This window comes from Typha angustifolia, chromosome 6 (assembly GCF_048772165.1).
Source record: "Typha angustifolia cultivar Huaian chromosome 6, ASM4877216v1, whole genome shotgun sequence".
Lineage (NCBI taxonomy): Eukaryota > Viridiplantae > Streptophyta > Magnoliopsida > Poales > Typhaceae > Typha > Typha angustifolia.
Window position 1 is genome coordinate 8,315,201 of NC_133244.1, and position 11,825 is coordinate 8,327,025.

The following is an 11,825-nucleotide window of genomic DNA, read 5'->3' on the forward strand; positions in this document are numbered from 1 at the left end:
TAATCCATTTTCGGACCCGCCTTCGTCTCCTGTTATTATTATTATTATTATTATTATTATTATTATCCCAATACCAAAAATTTTCCTTACAAAAAACAAACCTCCCCCTGTTCTTGCTCTAATTTTATAATCTCTCTCGAACCCCCAACCCCATTTCTCTCTCTGATCCACTTCAAAACCCTCTCCTATTGGCATCTGAGCTTGGGTTTCGCCGGTTCTCGGAGGGGACTCGAGCTCCAGATCTCGAGTCCGATGGGTCGGATCGCTCCCTTCTGGCTCGCGGTGTGATCCGTGCTCCGTCTTGGCGGTGGTAGCGTTGGATTGGCCTCCGGAATGGAGGGGAGGCGGGTCGCGGCGAGCCCTAAGCCGTGCAGTGGGAAGAGAGTCGTGGCGAGGAAGAGGCCGCGCATGGATGGGTTCGTGAACAGCATCAGGAAGCTCCAGAGGAGGGAGATCAGCTCTAGGAGGGATCGGGCGTTTGGGATGAGCAGTGCCCAGGAGCGATTTCGCAACATCCAGTTGCAGGTCAGTGTCGTTTGGTTTGCTTTTAGCAAATTGGCGTTTCCGTTCCTTGTTATCATGATGTATGGTGGCAAGTTTCTTTTCTTTTTTTGATTGGGAAATTGAGCTCTTGGAAATCAAGTATGACGTAGTGAGAGGTGAAATGATCTATCTGTTTGCCCCTAGTTTTGCGATTGTAAGTTTGCACATTTTTTAGGGTTTATGGTGTTATAGGCTGTGATTGCTAGATTGGTCCTTCTAAGAAAGCTATTTATGTGTAGTTACGTAATATAGCAATTTGATGTAGCCTATAGGTCGACATGAAGCCATACTGTCCTCGTGTCACTACAAGGTTTGAGAGGTAAGATGTATATAATATCGCTTCTTACTGGAAAATCTTTACTTCTTACTCAAAAATTCATGCCCGCAGGGCACGAACAGCTGACAAACTTACGCTTGACAATGATGTGAATCCTTCTCTTAGTGAAGTTCAACATAACTTGACGTGTTGCGCAAATTTTAGATTTGAGAAGTATCCAACCTAGTAACCATAAGGAACCTTAGCTATATCTTATTGATGCATGTGCTAATTTGGTAGATAAAAGATGTAATGAACTTTTATCCATATCAGTTTCTGTAGCTTTCTCTAGTTTGTTATATCCATGCTCAATTGATATAAGGCATCAAGTTATGCTTTATTCTGTATTTCACAATTTATCTGAAGGTTAAGACTTGCACTATGACTCGCTCATCATTTGCCATATGTTTCTTGAAGGTGTTGAGTGCCCTTATAAACGACTTTCAACTTCCACATGATCATCTCCGTTCTTCTTGAACTTACGTTGCGAGTTTGATATTATTCTTAGTAGCCACAATTTTGTTTAGCACATCTCTAGATGCTTAATTGTGCAGTTGTTGATGTCTGTCTTTAACTTTAGGAGGAATTTGATACTCATGATCCAAAGGAAAGTTGTTTGCTACTCCCTTATTTGAGGAAAAGGTCAAAAATTATTGAGATACTGGCTGCTCGGGACATTGTTTTTGCTTTAGCACAATCAGGGGTTTGTGCTGCATTTAGCAGAGGTTTGCACTGCTTCTCCTTGTGGCGTTTAGTGTTTTTGAAAGTTACTTGTTTGATATTTCTGTTTAAAGTTACTTCTTTGACAGAATTTTTTTGTCTTTATTCACAGTGACAAACCAGAGAATTTGCTTTCTCAACGGAAGTCCTGATGAAGTTATTCGAAGCTTGTTTTATAACAAGAATAACGAGTCACTTATTACTGTATCAGTCTATGGTTCTGAACATTTTAGCTCCTTAAGATGCAGGACAACTCGGATAGAGTGCGTAAAATAACTTGTCTCTATATTGTATAATTTAATGGATGATGTTTCCTGAATTAATTGAAACTACTTTCAGGTATATCCGGAGGGGAAAGCCAGACTCTGGTTTTCCTCTTTTTGAGTCAGAGTCGTTAAAGTGGCCTGGTTTTGTAGAGTTTGATGATGTAAATGGGAAGGTTCTTACTTATTCTGCCCAGGATAGGTATGTGTACTTAATAAGGACAAGGAGGTCAATTTATTTTATACTTTACTGATACTTTCTTACTTGATAAACAGCATCTACAAGGTATTTGACTTGAAAAACTATACACTGTTGTATTCAATATCTGATAAGCACGTCCAAGAAATTAAAATCAGGTAAACCTCTTTCCTTTTCTCATTCTCTTAGTCGTGACTTACTGAATGGATTATTAGAGCTAATTGTTTTATAAAGGATTACATGCTTATGACTTAAATCATTCCCCGCTATCCTGTGCTTATTTATGGGAACCTCGCTAAGATTTTTATTTCTATTCTTTCCTAATTTTCATCATATTTTATCTCAAGAGTTTTGTCTACTTAGGAGTGAACAAGACTGAATGCATTTGGAAGGGTTGGTTTAGGGTCTATAATGCACTAGGAAGGATGCTTTTTTAGTTATAGGGGCTAAAGGGTTTTCTGGTGCCAAGTTCCTTTTTTTTTTGTCCTTAGAATGCATCTTGTTCAGAGGCACTAGATTTGAGCTTTCAAAATGTTCTCCCTGTTTTTTTTTTTAAAAAAATGAAAATGGCTAGCTAGTTGTGATTTGGATGTATGTAGTGCTTCTCTTAGAATGTAAGATGTTAACCTAGAGTTGCAACTACTAATCTAGTAGTTATGCTTTGTTTAGTGTCCGCTAAACAGGGGTAGAGCAAGATCCCAATATTTTGCATCATTACAGTGAGATGGTCAATCAAAAAATAAATCGATTCTTTGTACGATTGGGTTGGTATGAAATAGAATTTTAGTTCATTAACCTGATGTTTATTAAATTACAATATTGGTACCTAGTAAAAGGTTAAAAAGCACCATATTTTAAGCCAGTTCATGCAGTGTTGATGTCAGTTTATTTTATCTCTATCTTGGCTTGCAACAGTCCTGGTATAATGCTACTGATATACACAAGAGCCAGCAGTTATGTTCCCCTGAAAATTCTCTCTATAGAGGATGGCACACTTCTCAAATCATTCAACCATCTTCTTCATCGGAATAAGAAGGTCGACTTCATTGAACAATTCAACGAGAAGCTTCTTGTCAAACAAGAGGGCGAGAATCTCCAAATCCTTGATGTATGACTTTTATCTTATTTCTCAAATAAGACTGTAACAAGACCTACTGCTTGTGGAAATCTTTTATTTTTTAACTCTACCATTACTGTAGGTCAGAAATTTCCAATTAACAGAAGTAAGCAGGAATGAATTTATGACTCCATCGGCATTTATCTTTCTATATGAGCTGCAATTATTCTTGACATTCCGGAATCGATCAGTGGCAGTTTGGAACTTTCGAGGTGAACTAGTCACATCATTCGAGGATCACCTGTTGTGGCATCCTGATTGTAATACTAACAACATCTACATAACAAGTGATCAGGATCTTATAGTTTCCTACTGCAAAGCTGATGGTGATGATTCATCTGTTGAAGGCAACGGTAATATTTATACTCTAGTAACTAATTATTTGATATATTCGTTGTCTAGTTAGTGTCTTGTGAGTTTTATTACTTTATTTTCCTTATTCTTGACTTGTTCACTATCTCACTGTGCTTATCACCACCCTATATACTTGAGTGCTATTTCTGAAGAGAGATGATTGTATTTGGTTGAGTATGCTGAATGCTATCCATTACATATTTATAACGTGCTTTACTTTGTCATTTCTCATTTTTGAATCATATGCAAGTTAATTTAATTGTCCATCAATTGCAGCTGGATCTATTAACATCAGCAACATTTTAACTGGGAAATGCCTAGCAAAAATCCAAGCAAGCAACTTCAGCAAATGTGAACTTTCTTATAGATTCCGAAACACAGTTGCAGAGGCTTTGGAAGATATAACCGCCCTTTATTACGACGAAGATCGTGATGAGATCTACACTGGCAACAGGCAAGGTCTTGTTCACGTCTGGTCCAATTAGCAATGACCTCCCTGGATATGAGATACCTAATGGTTGGTTTTTGTTGACCTGGTTACAAGCTTTCAACACCACAAGATGATGTATTTGGCATAGCTCTTGTGGCATCATCTTATCATTTGTTGTAGTTCTAACATCATATTTAAACATATCATTTTTATTGTTACCCACTAGGATGCGTTTTTTTTTTTTTTTTGAATTTCATCTCAGAATGAAGGAAATATGAGTGTGGCTGTAGCAACGGAGTGAGAAATTTCTTGTATTAAATGTGTAGGTCTCTAATTTATTTGTTCCCTGAAGCATGGAAAAAAATTTGTAATTGGTTGCTGTATTTAATTGCCTATTCTTTTCCATTTTTGTGCTTGATCAAACAGTGGTTGTAATCTTTGAAAATGCAATTATTGGACAGCGGATGCCAAAAGTTGGCAGTGTATTGGAGGTGTGATATTGAAAATGCTTTGCAGGTTATCAGGTTTGAACTCAATATGAATCAAACGAGATTAAATATGCAAACAAATTGAGAGTCTACATGCCTGATTAACTAAACTGTTCAATAGTTGCAGCTCGCAAATCTATCAGAATTCTGCATTGTCGATCTCGTCATGCGAGTTCCTCCTCTCATGGGATCATTTACAAATGGTATGTGTAGATGACAAATACTATTAACAGATACAACGAAAGCAATTACAAAATATGAAGTTTATTATAAGCTGTCTCACGCACTACATAGTGTGGACATACAATAATAACAGGGCAAATGAAAAGAACAGAAAAGGTAAAAGCTCATGCATCTGTTAAGGAGAATCTAATTAGTGGTAACTAATCTAGTTACCATATAGATGACAAACAAATGAGCAATGAAGGTTGCTCTTCCTTTCAAATCCAACTTGAGAAAAAACGAAGTTCTTTCGGTCGATATCGAAGAACTAGAATTGGGACCTGTCAAGGCTATCAAAATATGGATGCTCCATTGCTGCTTTAGCTGATATTCTGTTAGCGGGGTCGAATTGAAGCATTTTCTGCAAATTTTTGAACAATAAGCCAGATTTAAAAGGACACACTTCAGAATATGTTTATGAGGTGCTATGAAACAATATACTTGTTAAATATACTTCAAGATGAAGAGGATAAATTAAATTTAGCTAGAGTGAAGAAAATATAAATGTGTGTTTTAGTTTAGCTTTGCAAACCGATGAATTATTATCTTTCCAGGTACTTTCAGACAACCAAGACCCAGAAAACCAAATAGCTAAGTATGAAAACTAAGGGTGTCTTACACTGGCTTCATAAATGAATAAGCGATAACTGTGTACCCTATATTGGTTGAAAAATAAGAATACAACTTACCGACAGAAGGTCGATGCCCTCAGGCTCCAACGTTGGAACTGCACGTGCCAAACTTTGGGGCTTCCACTGTGGATATTCATGCCAGTCCCTCAGAGAGGTAACTCCAGGCCATTGCTCCTCAGTTGGAGTGCCTAACAACCTTCCAGAGAAAATAGCATATTTTATAAAGATAAAATGATAAATAAAAGGATAAAGAAACATATCGTGCCTATAAAACGAGGATACTTTATTATTGCACGGTTCATTATAGAAGTACAACCTTTTCTTTTTGTTGCAATATTGACTGATCTTCAAATTTTGTCATACTACTTATTCTATCATAATCTTCCTGGTTCTTAAGTAAATGATGTAATCATGCATATAATTGTAAATGATAGTTTTATCTCAAAAGTACCTGAAAATGTTAAGCAACTGCTGCAATTCTGAGTCACCAGGAAAAAGGGCTTGTCTTCTCACCATTTCAGCTGCATTTAATAGAAACAATAAGAGGGTATTTGAGCATGAGCAGAAGCCATGCATCATATGATTAAAAATTAAGCAATCTAAAAAAAATAAATTACTGCTCAAACCATCAAAAAAGTATATAACTTTGCAGTATAATGTCTTTTCTGCGTGCAAACCGAAATGCAAAGGGAAACAGAGGAACCATCATACCGAAAATGCAACCAACTGACCACATATCCACTCCAGTTGAATAGTGGGTTGTCCCTAACAAAACTTCAGGAGCTCTATACCAGAGTGTAACAATCTACAACAGAGAGAAACAATTCCCGGTTAGCAAAATGAACAGAATTTGCAAACAGAGCAGAAAAAAATATAGTTCATTTATAAAAGTGGGATTTGTAAATAAGTTGACAATTTAAGACCTCATGAGTGTAGCTCTTGAGAGGGATGGTGAAGGCTCTTCCAAGCCCTAAATCTGCAATCTTTAAGATACCCTTTTCTTTGTCAACCAAGAGATTTTGGGGCTTCAAATCCCTATAATCACAATTCAAAGCATATAGCATATAATTTATGCCCATCAACAGATATATTTCACAGAAAAAACAACAAAAAATGTAAAAAAGAAGAAGAGAAAAAACAAAGACCAACCTGTGAAGCACACCATGGCTGTGACAGTGGGCAACTCCTTTACACAGCTGATACAAGAAACTCTACAATAAGAAGAGAAAGAATAATTATAAATTATCACTTCTTGGCAACATACATATATATTACCATATCAAAATCAACACAGGAAAACCATGTCACCAAAAAGTTAAAGCCTTGAAAGGACCAAAGAGAGATTACCTGAATAACCTGAGGAGAAAGTGGCCTAGGATTCGGCCCTCTCCTATGTGAATCAACAAACTTCTTCAGATCGGTGTCGACATACTCGAAAACCAGATAAAGAACGGGCTTTCCGTTCTTCTCCACATGCTCCACGCTCAGTAACCTAATTAGAACCAAAAATCCAATCAAAGACCACAAAGAAAAGAAGAAACAACCACTCAATTGCATCTAATGACTTCAAGAATATAAGAAATCGAGAAAAAATATCGGGGGTTTTTTTCGGGAGATCCCACGAACCTGACGACGTAGATGCTCTGCGAGAGCAATTGGAGGAGCGAGATCTCGCGGAGAGCGGTGGGCGGGATTCCCTCCTCATCCATCTCGAGCCGCGTCTTCTTGAGCGCGACGAGCTGCCCCGTTGCCTTGTCCTGGGCCTTGTACACCTTCCCATACGTGCCCTCCCCGACCTTCTCCAGCTTCTCGTACTTCTCCATCGCCGAGGCGTAAACCTAACCCTAGATCGATCGGAAGAAAGGAACCCTAGCTCTTGGATCTTGGAGTGGGAGGAGAAGTGAGTTTTGAAATGGAGCGCAGAGGAGGGAAAAGGGAGGAAGGAGAGGGGTTAAAACGGGCCGGGTAAATATTAAACGGGTCGTTAAAAAGAAATCTAAAGGAGGCCCAAATCAATGCTTTGGCCCAGAGATGGAGCGCCGACGGCAACGGTCAAAATTCCGTTTGAAATTTGAAATGGATTTTTGTCATGCATGCGTCACCTCTTCTATTACGTCTAAAAGTTGATCCAACTCCCCTAAGAAACTGAATAGCATATAGTTTTTATACCTGTATCTACCTCTCAAAACGAAGAATCACACAGGATAAATATTATTGTGGCAAAACTGAAGAGTTGGAGCGGTAATATTTCCGTAGTATAAGATGTAATTTTAATAAATAGTATTTATATTTTAGAATAATATTATTATGATGCTCAGGAGTTGTATTTTAAAATAAGAAAAAAAAATATTTCTTGAATAGAGCTTATTATATAGATATTTATCATTGGAATAGATTTGCTTATTTCTTTTACTTCTTCCTAGTGTAAAATTCCTTTATCACCTATATTTCTTTTCCAAGATTCTCGCATGAAATCTTTTTTGTTTCAATAGTTTCCTCTCTAAATCTTGAATAGAGCTTATTATACAGATATTTATTAAGAGGATGCCTTCATGTAGCATGAGTCTCTATCTACATTCAGCTCAACTCCAAAAGAGGTGGCTTTCGCATAGGCGGAAATTAATCTCTATCTCTATCTCGATATCTTTTGACAAGATCACAAGCAACTGCTGCCCCTTCCTTCAAGAATAATTGCAGGATATGGATAACATGAATCATCCATGTACATGAAATCTTGAGCTATGGATGCTACCAAGAGATGAGTTCGATTTGTTATCAAGAGTACTTGGTAGTCATACTGACAGCGTTAGTGAACATGGAGCCGTCTACACCTGAAAGAATTAAAGCAAGGAGAGAAGATTATTTGGTGGAGGTTTTTGGCACATTTATTAACTGCTAACTTGAAAGCCATGAGTTGACTCGTTAGAAATATTCTGTAGTTCCTTGGGATCGAGCAGCTATCATTTTCGTCATTTATTTCGACAATACTCCAGCAGATAGAATATTGTTAAAACTGGGATAGTTTGTTTATGAGACTTGAACAAAAAAGAAGAAGGAAAAAGTCGAAACAAAGACTCTTCTACCATGCAGATCTATTAATTATTTCATAGAAAATTATAGTAGAAAGAAGAAGAGAGAGAGTCATATAATCAATTCTCTTTTATTAGGATAATGAATTCCAATTCCATTGATGCATAGTTCTATTGAAAAAAAAGAAGAGAAAACCATGCAGCATTAAGAGGACTCATCTCCATCTTTACTGAATCTCTTTGGGTTACTTTCGTTCAGATATCTTCTCGTAGGAGTACTTTCGCCATTTTAGGCTCAGAAAAAAACGTAGCCTTTTTTTTTTACTCAAACATCTGATCGAGGACGACGATGATCGCCATGGCGAGGCACGTGTCGAGATCCGGCTGGACCACGAGCCTGAACACGTCAGCCCCAAGGGCCACGCCGCCATCGGACTCCTTCCGGCTCAGCTCCGCCACTTGGCGCCGCTGCCCGTCGTAGACTGCGCAGCTCCGCCGGGAGTACGACCCCTCGATGGTGTAGGCGGCGCCGCAGCCGCAGCCGCCGCCTGAGCTGGGGGTCACGTGGGCGAGGGTCTTGGAGCGGCCCAGGGTCACGTGCTTCTTGACGGAGAAGATCGGGTTCACGGACTCCTCGCCGTTATAGATCGTGGAGTGGTCGACGAGACTCAGCTTCTGTGCACCGACCGAAAGAGAATATTAGCGAATCACTCCCCTAGCTTGCAACATTTTCGAAATTAGTCCTCCTTTCTTTCATTCTTCTCAAATCTTATTAGTCAAAACACAAACATATATATATATATACATATACCTTTCGTCTAATGGTGCAAATTGGTATCCCCTTGGCGTCCATGAGCACCACCTCTCCTCTATCCTCTCCATAATTATCAACTCGGAAGACCAAATTGCCCTTTGCATCAAAAACTGTGAAACCATTGCAATTGAAGAGAAGAGACTTCCTCCACACCGTCAACGTCGTCGCCTCCTGCCGCCGTTCGCCTTCACCTCCGCCGCAGTCGATACCCGGAGCGCCGCCGACGTTAGGGTATACCTTCGCCATCCTCCGATCTTGTCTTTTCCCAATTCTGGCAGAAATGGAGATAAGAGGGGGAGAAGACCTTCTCCTTAGAAGTTGGAAGTAGCTTGAGGTTGGTTCCGGGACGTGGAAGAAGGAAGACCTGAGCCACCCATGTATATATACGTAGACATGGACGGAAATACCCCTGGGAAAAGATTGTCCTTGGATGTGAAGTTGGTAGGGGGAGATTAAACAATTTTCCAATTTTTTGAGGTGTTATCTGAAACATGTATGGGGTTTATCATGGCCACGTGGTGATGGTGGTGACGATGATAAGTCTCCAGTCTTTGGCCGGTCCGGTGGGGTCAGCATTATCAAATAAATATTAAATAAATAAAATAGTCAAACCTTATAGTTTCCATCTTTATTATATTAATATTTTTTATTAAGAAAAAAATTCCTTAATTCTAACTTGATATATATATACATTTATCTTCTTTAATCCCAACGTTAGGGGTGCGAAACGGACTAAAGGAATTGATCAACACCTTGCATTAAATTAAGTCCATATATATGGTTATCTGGCTTAATTTTTATTTCTTATTTCCATGTATCCAGTCCAAATAGGTCTAAATCAATAGTCAAAATTATAAATCTCCAACTAACGTTCTAGATTTTTTCTCTCCTTTTGTCTGGATTCGAACTCGAATTAAGACTTTTTTTTTTGTTTGTTTTTTCCATGGTCCCACTTTTAATCATCCACTGCTGCTGTGTGCATGAACAGAGTGTTACAAGAAATTCTATTTGTGAAAAGTTAATCTTGTTTTAGACCAGATTTATTAGTAGATGTGTTAGGGAAAAGTGTAGCATTCCATCATTAGATTGTAGGTATCGTGGGCATACTTCCATCATTTGGTCGAGTAGATGCATGTTAAGCCTTTAATTATGGGATATTAGTGCCCTAATTAAATACATTAGTGGCTCTGATGCCATGCCTGTGTGGAATTATTAACTTAAGCAGTGCCATTATATTCCTTAATTAATAGCTAAATTGAGCTCGATAGAGACTGCTCAAGAGTCAACTTATACAATCTTTCGAGATCGGTAGGTATATCTTTCTTTGATATATATATATATATATATATATTCAATATATTTATATATATAATTTTTAATATATTGAATTAATTTTTTAGTTAAATATGATTAAAAAAAAAGCATAACAGATTCAATTTAAACATAACAGAGTAAAAATGACACAATAAAATTACAGAAAATAAAATAGATTTAGATCTAATCACATGGAATAAAATATGAAAAAATTAGAGAAAATAATTGATACAATGAAGTTTTCTTAGGCAAAAGGAATCAAGTGTAGTCATATATGATGACAAATATATATATACCAGCTGAAACATTTGAGGTCCCACATTTCTCACCATCAGCTGTCATCTTATGACGGGGAATTCCGGCTAAGGAATATTGAGAAAAGATGAGAGAGAGAGAGAGAGAGAGAGAGAGAGAGAGAGAGGAAACACATGAAAGATAATGACACCCACAAGGAAATTAAACCTATTTTCTATGTAATTTATTAACAATATTGTATAGCAACTCGGGAGCAGATCTGAAACCCCACTAAGGGAAGAAGCACAAGTGCTTGGGTTCATGTATATAGTTATATAGAATTCCAAACTCATAATCTAGTTCATCTTCCTAAGTCCAGGTTACAAAGTTATCTTTGTAAGGTAACTACTCATAGTTAATTATTCAATGAAAAAAGGAAATGAATTAGGGAAAATAAAGTCTTGCTACTTGGAAGATAATTCCAAGCTTTCATAGGTTGGCAGAGAAGTTGAGATAACGACCACTTAGATCTTGCTTGCCATTCTTCCTTCTTGTAGGCCCTCTGGATTAGAAATATTGCACTGGAGTTGCCAACAATACCTTTGTACCTTAAAGACAACACAATGTAGAGACAATTGCATTAAACAAAAATAAAGATAATGACACCCTAAAGAGATCTTCTTTACTCGAGGAGTTGTGCTCCAAAAATGCCTAGTGGATCAGAAGGAGTCTATTATATCTATTTTCCCTACATCCTCCTGCATTAATTCTTTGAAGGTCTCCATCCACATGATAATCAGACAATAATTTAGCTAGGAAAGTAAATTACAACATAATCTCAATCAGAGTAGTTCTAATAAAAGGCCAAATATGAGACATAAATAAACACAAATATTTAATGCAATTAGTGCCTTTCATCACCCATAAAATCTGCCAACATGCCCTAAACAAGGTAATCAACCTTGCCCCCACTGGGTCACTAAGGGCATGGATTGCTTTGGCCATTTGGATTAGAAGAATAAGCGTACAAATAGCAAGTCCACTGTAACATTATGTGTAGTCGCCCTCTTCTTTATGGGCGACCATAACATAATACCAACAATTAAGATCTATACAAGTTGCAGTGGTGTATCCAAAGAAAATAAGTTTT

The 11,825-nt window shown here is 37.8% G+C and overlaps 3 protein-coding genes across 3 annotated transcripts; 1 reads left to right on the forward strand and 2 right to left on the reverse strand.

The window, feature by feature from the left end:
- Positions 1–89: 89 nt before the first annotated feature.
- LOC140761660 (uncharacterized) lies at positions 90–4,427 on the forward strand. Its single transcript, XM_073099086.1, has 8 exons — positions 90–525; positions 1,440–1,584; positions 1,692–1,842; positions 1,919–2,044; positions 2,119–2,199; positions 2,957–3,149; positions 3,241–3,511; positions 3,789–4,427. The coding sequence occupies exons 1-8, from the start codon at positions 334–336 to the stop codon at positions 3,995–3,997; spliced, it is 1,368 nt and encodes a 455-aa protein (XP_072955187.1). The 5' UTR covers positions 90–333; the 3' UTR covers positions 3,998–4,427.
- A 226-nt stretch (positions 4,428–4,653) lies between these two features.
- On the reverse strand, positions 4,654–7,224 carry LOC140761401 (cyclin-dependent kinase B1-1). Its single transcript, XM_073098708.1, has 8 exons — positions 6,911–7,224; positions 6,632–6,776; positions 6,434–6,495; positions 6,208–6,319; positions 5,996–6,089; positions 5,736–5,805; positions 5,342–5,480; positions 4,654–5,013 (listed from the first exon to the last, which is right to left on the reverse strand). Exons 1-8 carry the CDS (start codon positions 7,105–7,107, stop codon positions 4,921–4,923), a joined length of 912 nt encoding a protein of 303 aa, XP_072954809.1. The 5' UTR covers positions 7,108–7,224; the 3' UTR covers positions 4,654–4,920.
- A 1,180-nt stretch (positions 7,225–8,404) lies between these two features.
- On the reverse strand, positions 8,405–9,465 carry LOC140761455 (protein LURP-one-related 8-like). Its single transcript, XM_073098782.1, has 2 exons — positions 9,125–9,465; positions 8,405–8,988 (listed from the first exon to the last, which is right to left on the reverse strand). The coding sequence occupies exons 1-2, from the start codon at positions 9,371–9,373 to the stop codon at positions 8,635–8,637; spliced, it is 603 nt and encodes a 200-aa protein (XP_072954883.1). The 5' UTR covers positions 9,374–9,465; the 3' UTR covers positions 8,405–8,634.
- Positions 9,466–11,825: the final 2,360 nt, after the last annotated feature.

What these genes read in the sequence shown, in the direction of transcription:
- LOC140761660 (XM_073099086.1), top strand. Translation starts at nt 334, where the DNA reads ATGGAGGGGAGGCGGGTCGCGGCGAGCCCTAAGCCGTGCAGTGGGAAG. An exon ending in TGCAGGACAACTCGGATAGA is followed by an intron (nt 1,843 to 1,918) that starts GTGCGTAAAATA and finishes AACTACTTTCAG; the next exon opens with GTATATCCGGAGGGGAAAGC. An exon ending in GTCCAAGAAATTAAAATCAG is followed by an intron (nt 2,200 to 2,956) that starts GTAAACCTCTTT and finishes GGCTTGCAACAG; the next exon opens with TCCTGGTATAATGCTACTGA.
- LOC140761401 (XM_073098708.1), bottom strand. Translation starts at nt 7,107, where the DNA reads ATGGAGAAGTACGAGAAGCTGGAGAAGGTCGGGGAGGGCACGTATGGG. An exon ending in TTTCTCCTCAGGTTATTCAG is followed by an intron (nt 6,496 to 6,631) that starts GTAATCTCTCTT and finishes TTCTTATTGTAG; the next exon opens with AGTTTCTTGTATCAGCTGTG. An exon ending in GTCAGTTGGTTGCATTTTCG is followed by an intron (nt 5,806 to 5,995) that starts GTATGATGGTTC and finishes TATTAAATGCAG; the next exon opens with CTGAAATGGTGAGAAGACAA.
- LOC140761455 (XM_073098782.1), bottom strand. Translation starts at nt 9,373, where the DNA reads ATGGCGAAGGTATACCCTAACGTCGGCGGCGCTCCGGGTATCGACTGC. An exon ending in TTTGCACCATTAGACGAAAG is followed by an intron (nt 8,989 to 9,124) that starts GTATATGTATAT and finishes GTCGGTGCACAG; the next exon opens with AAGCTGAGTCTCGTCGACCA.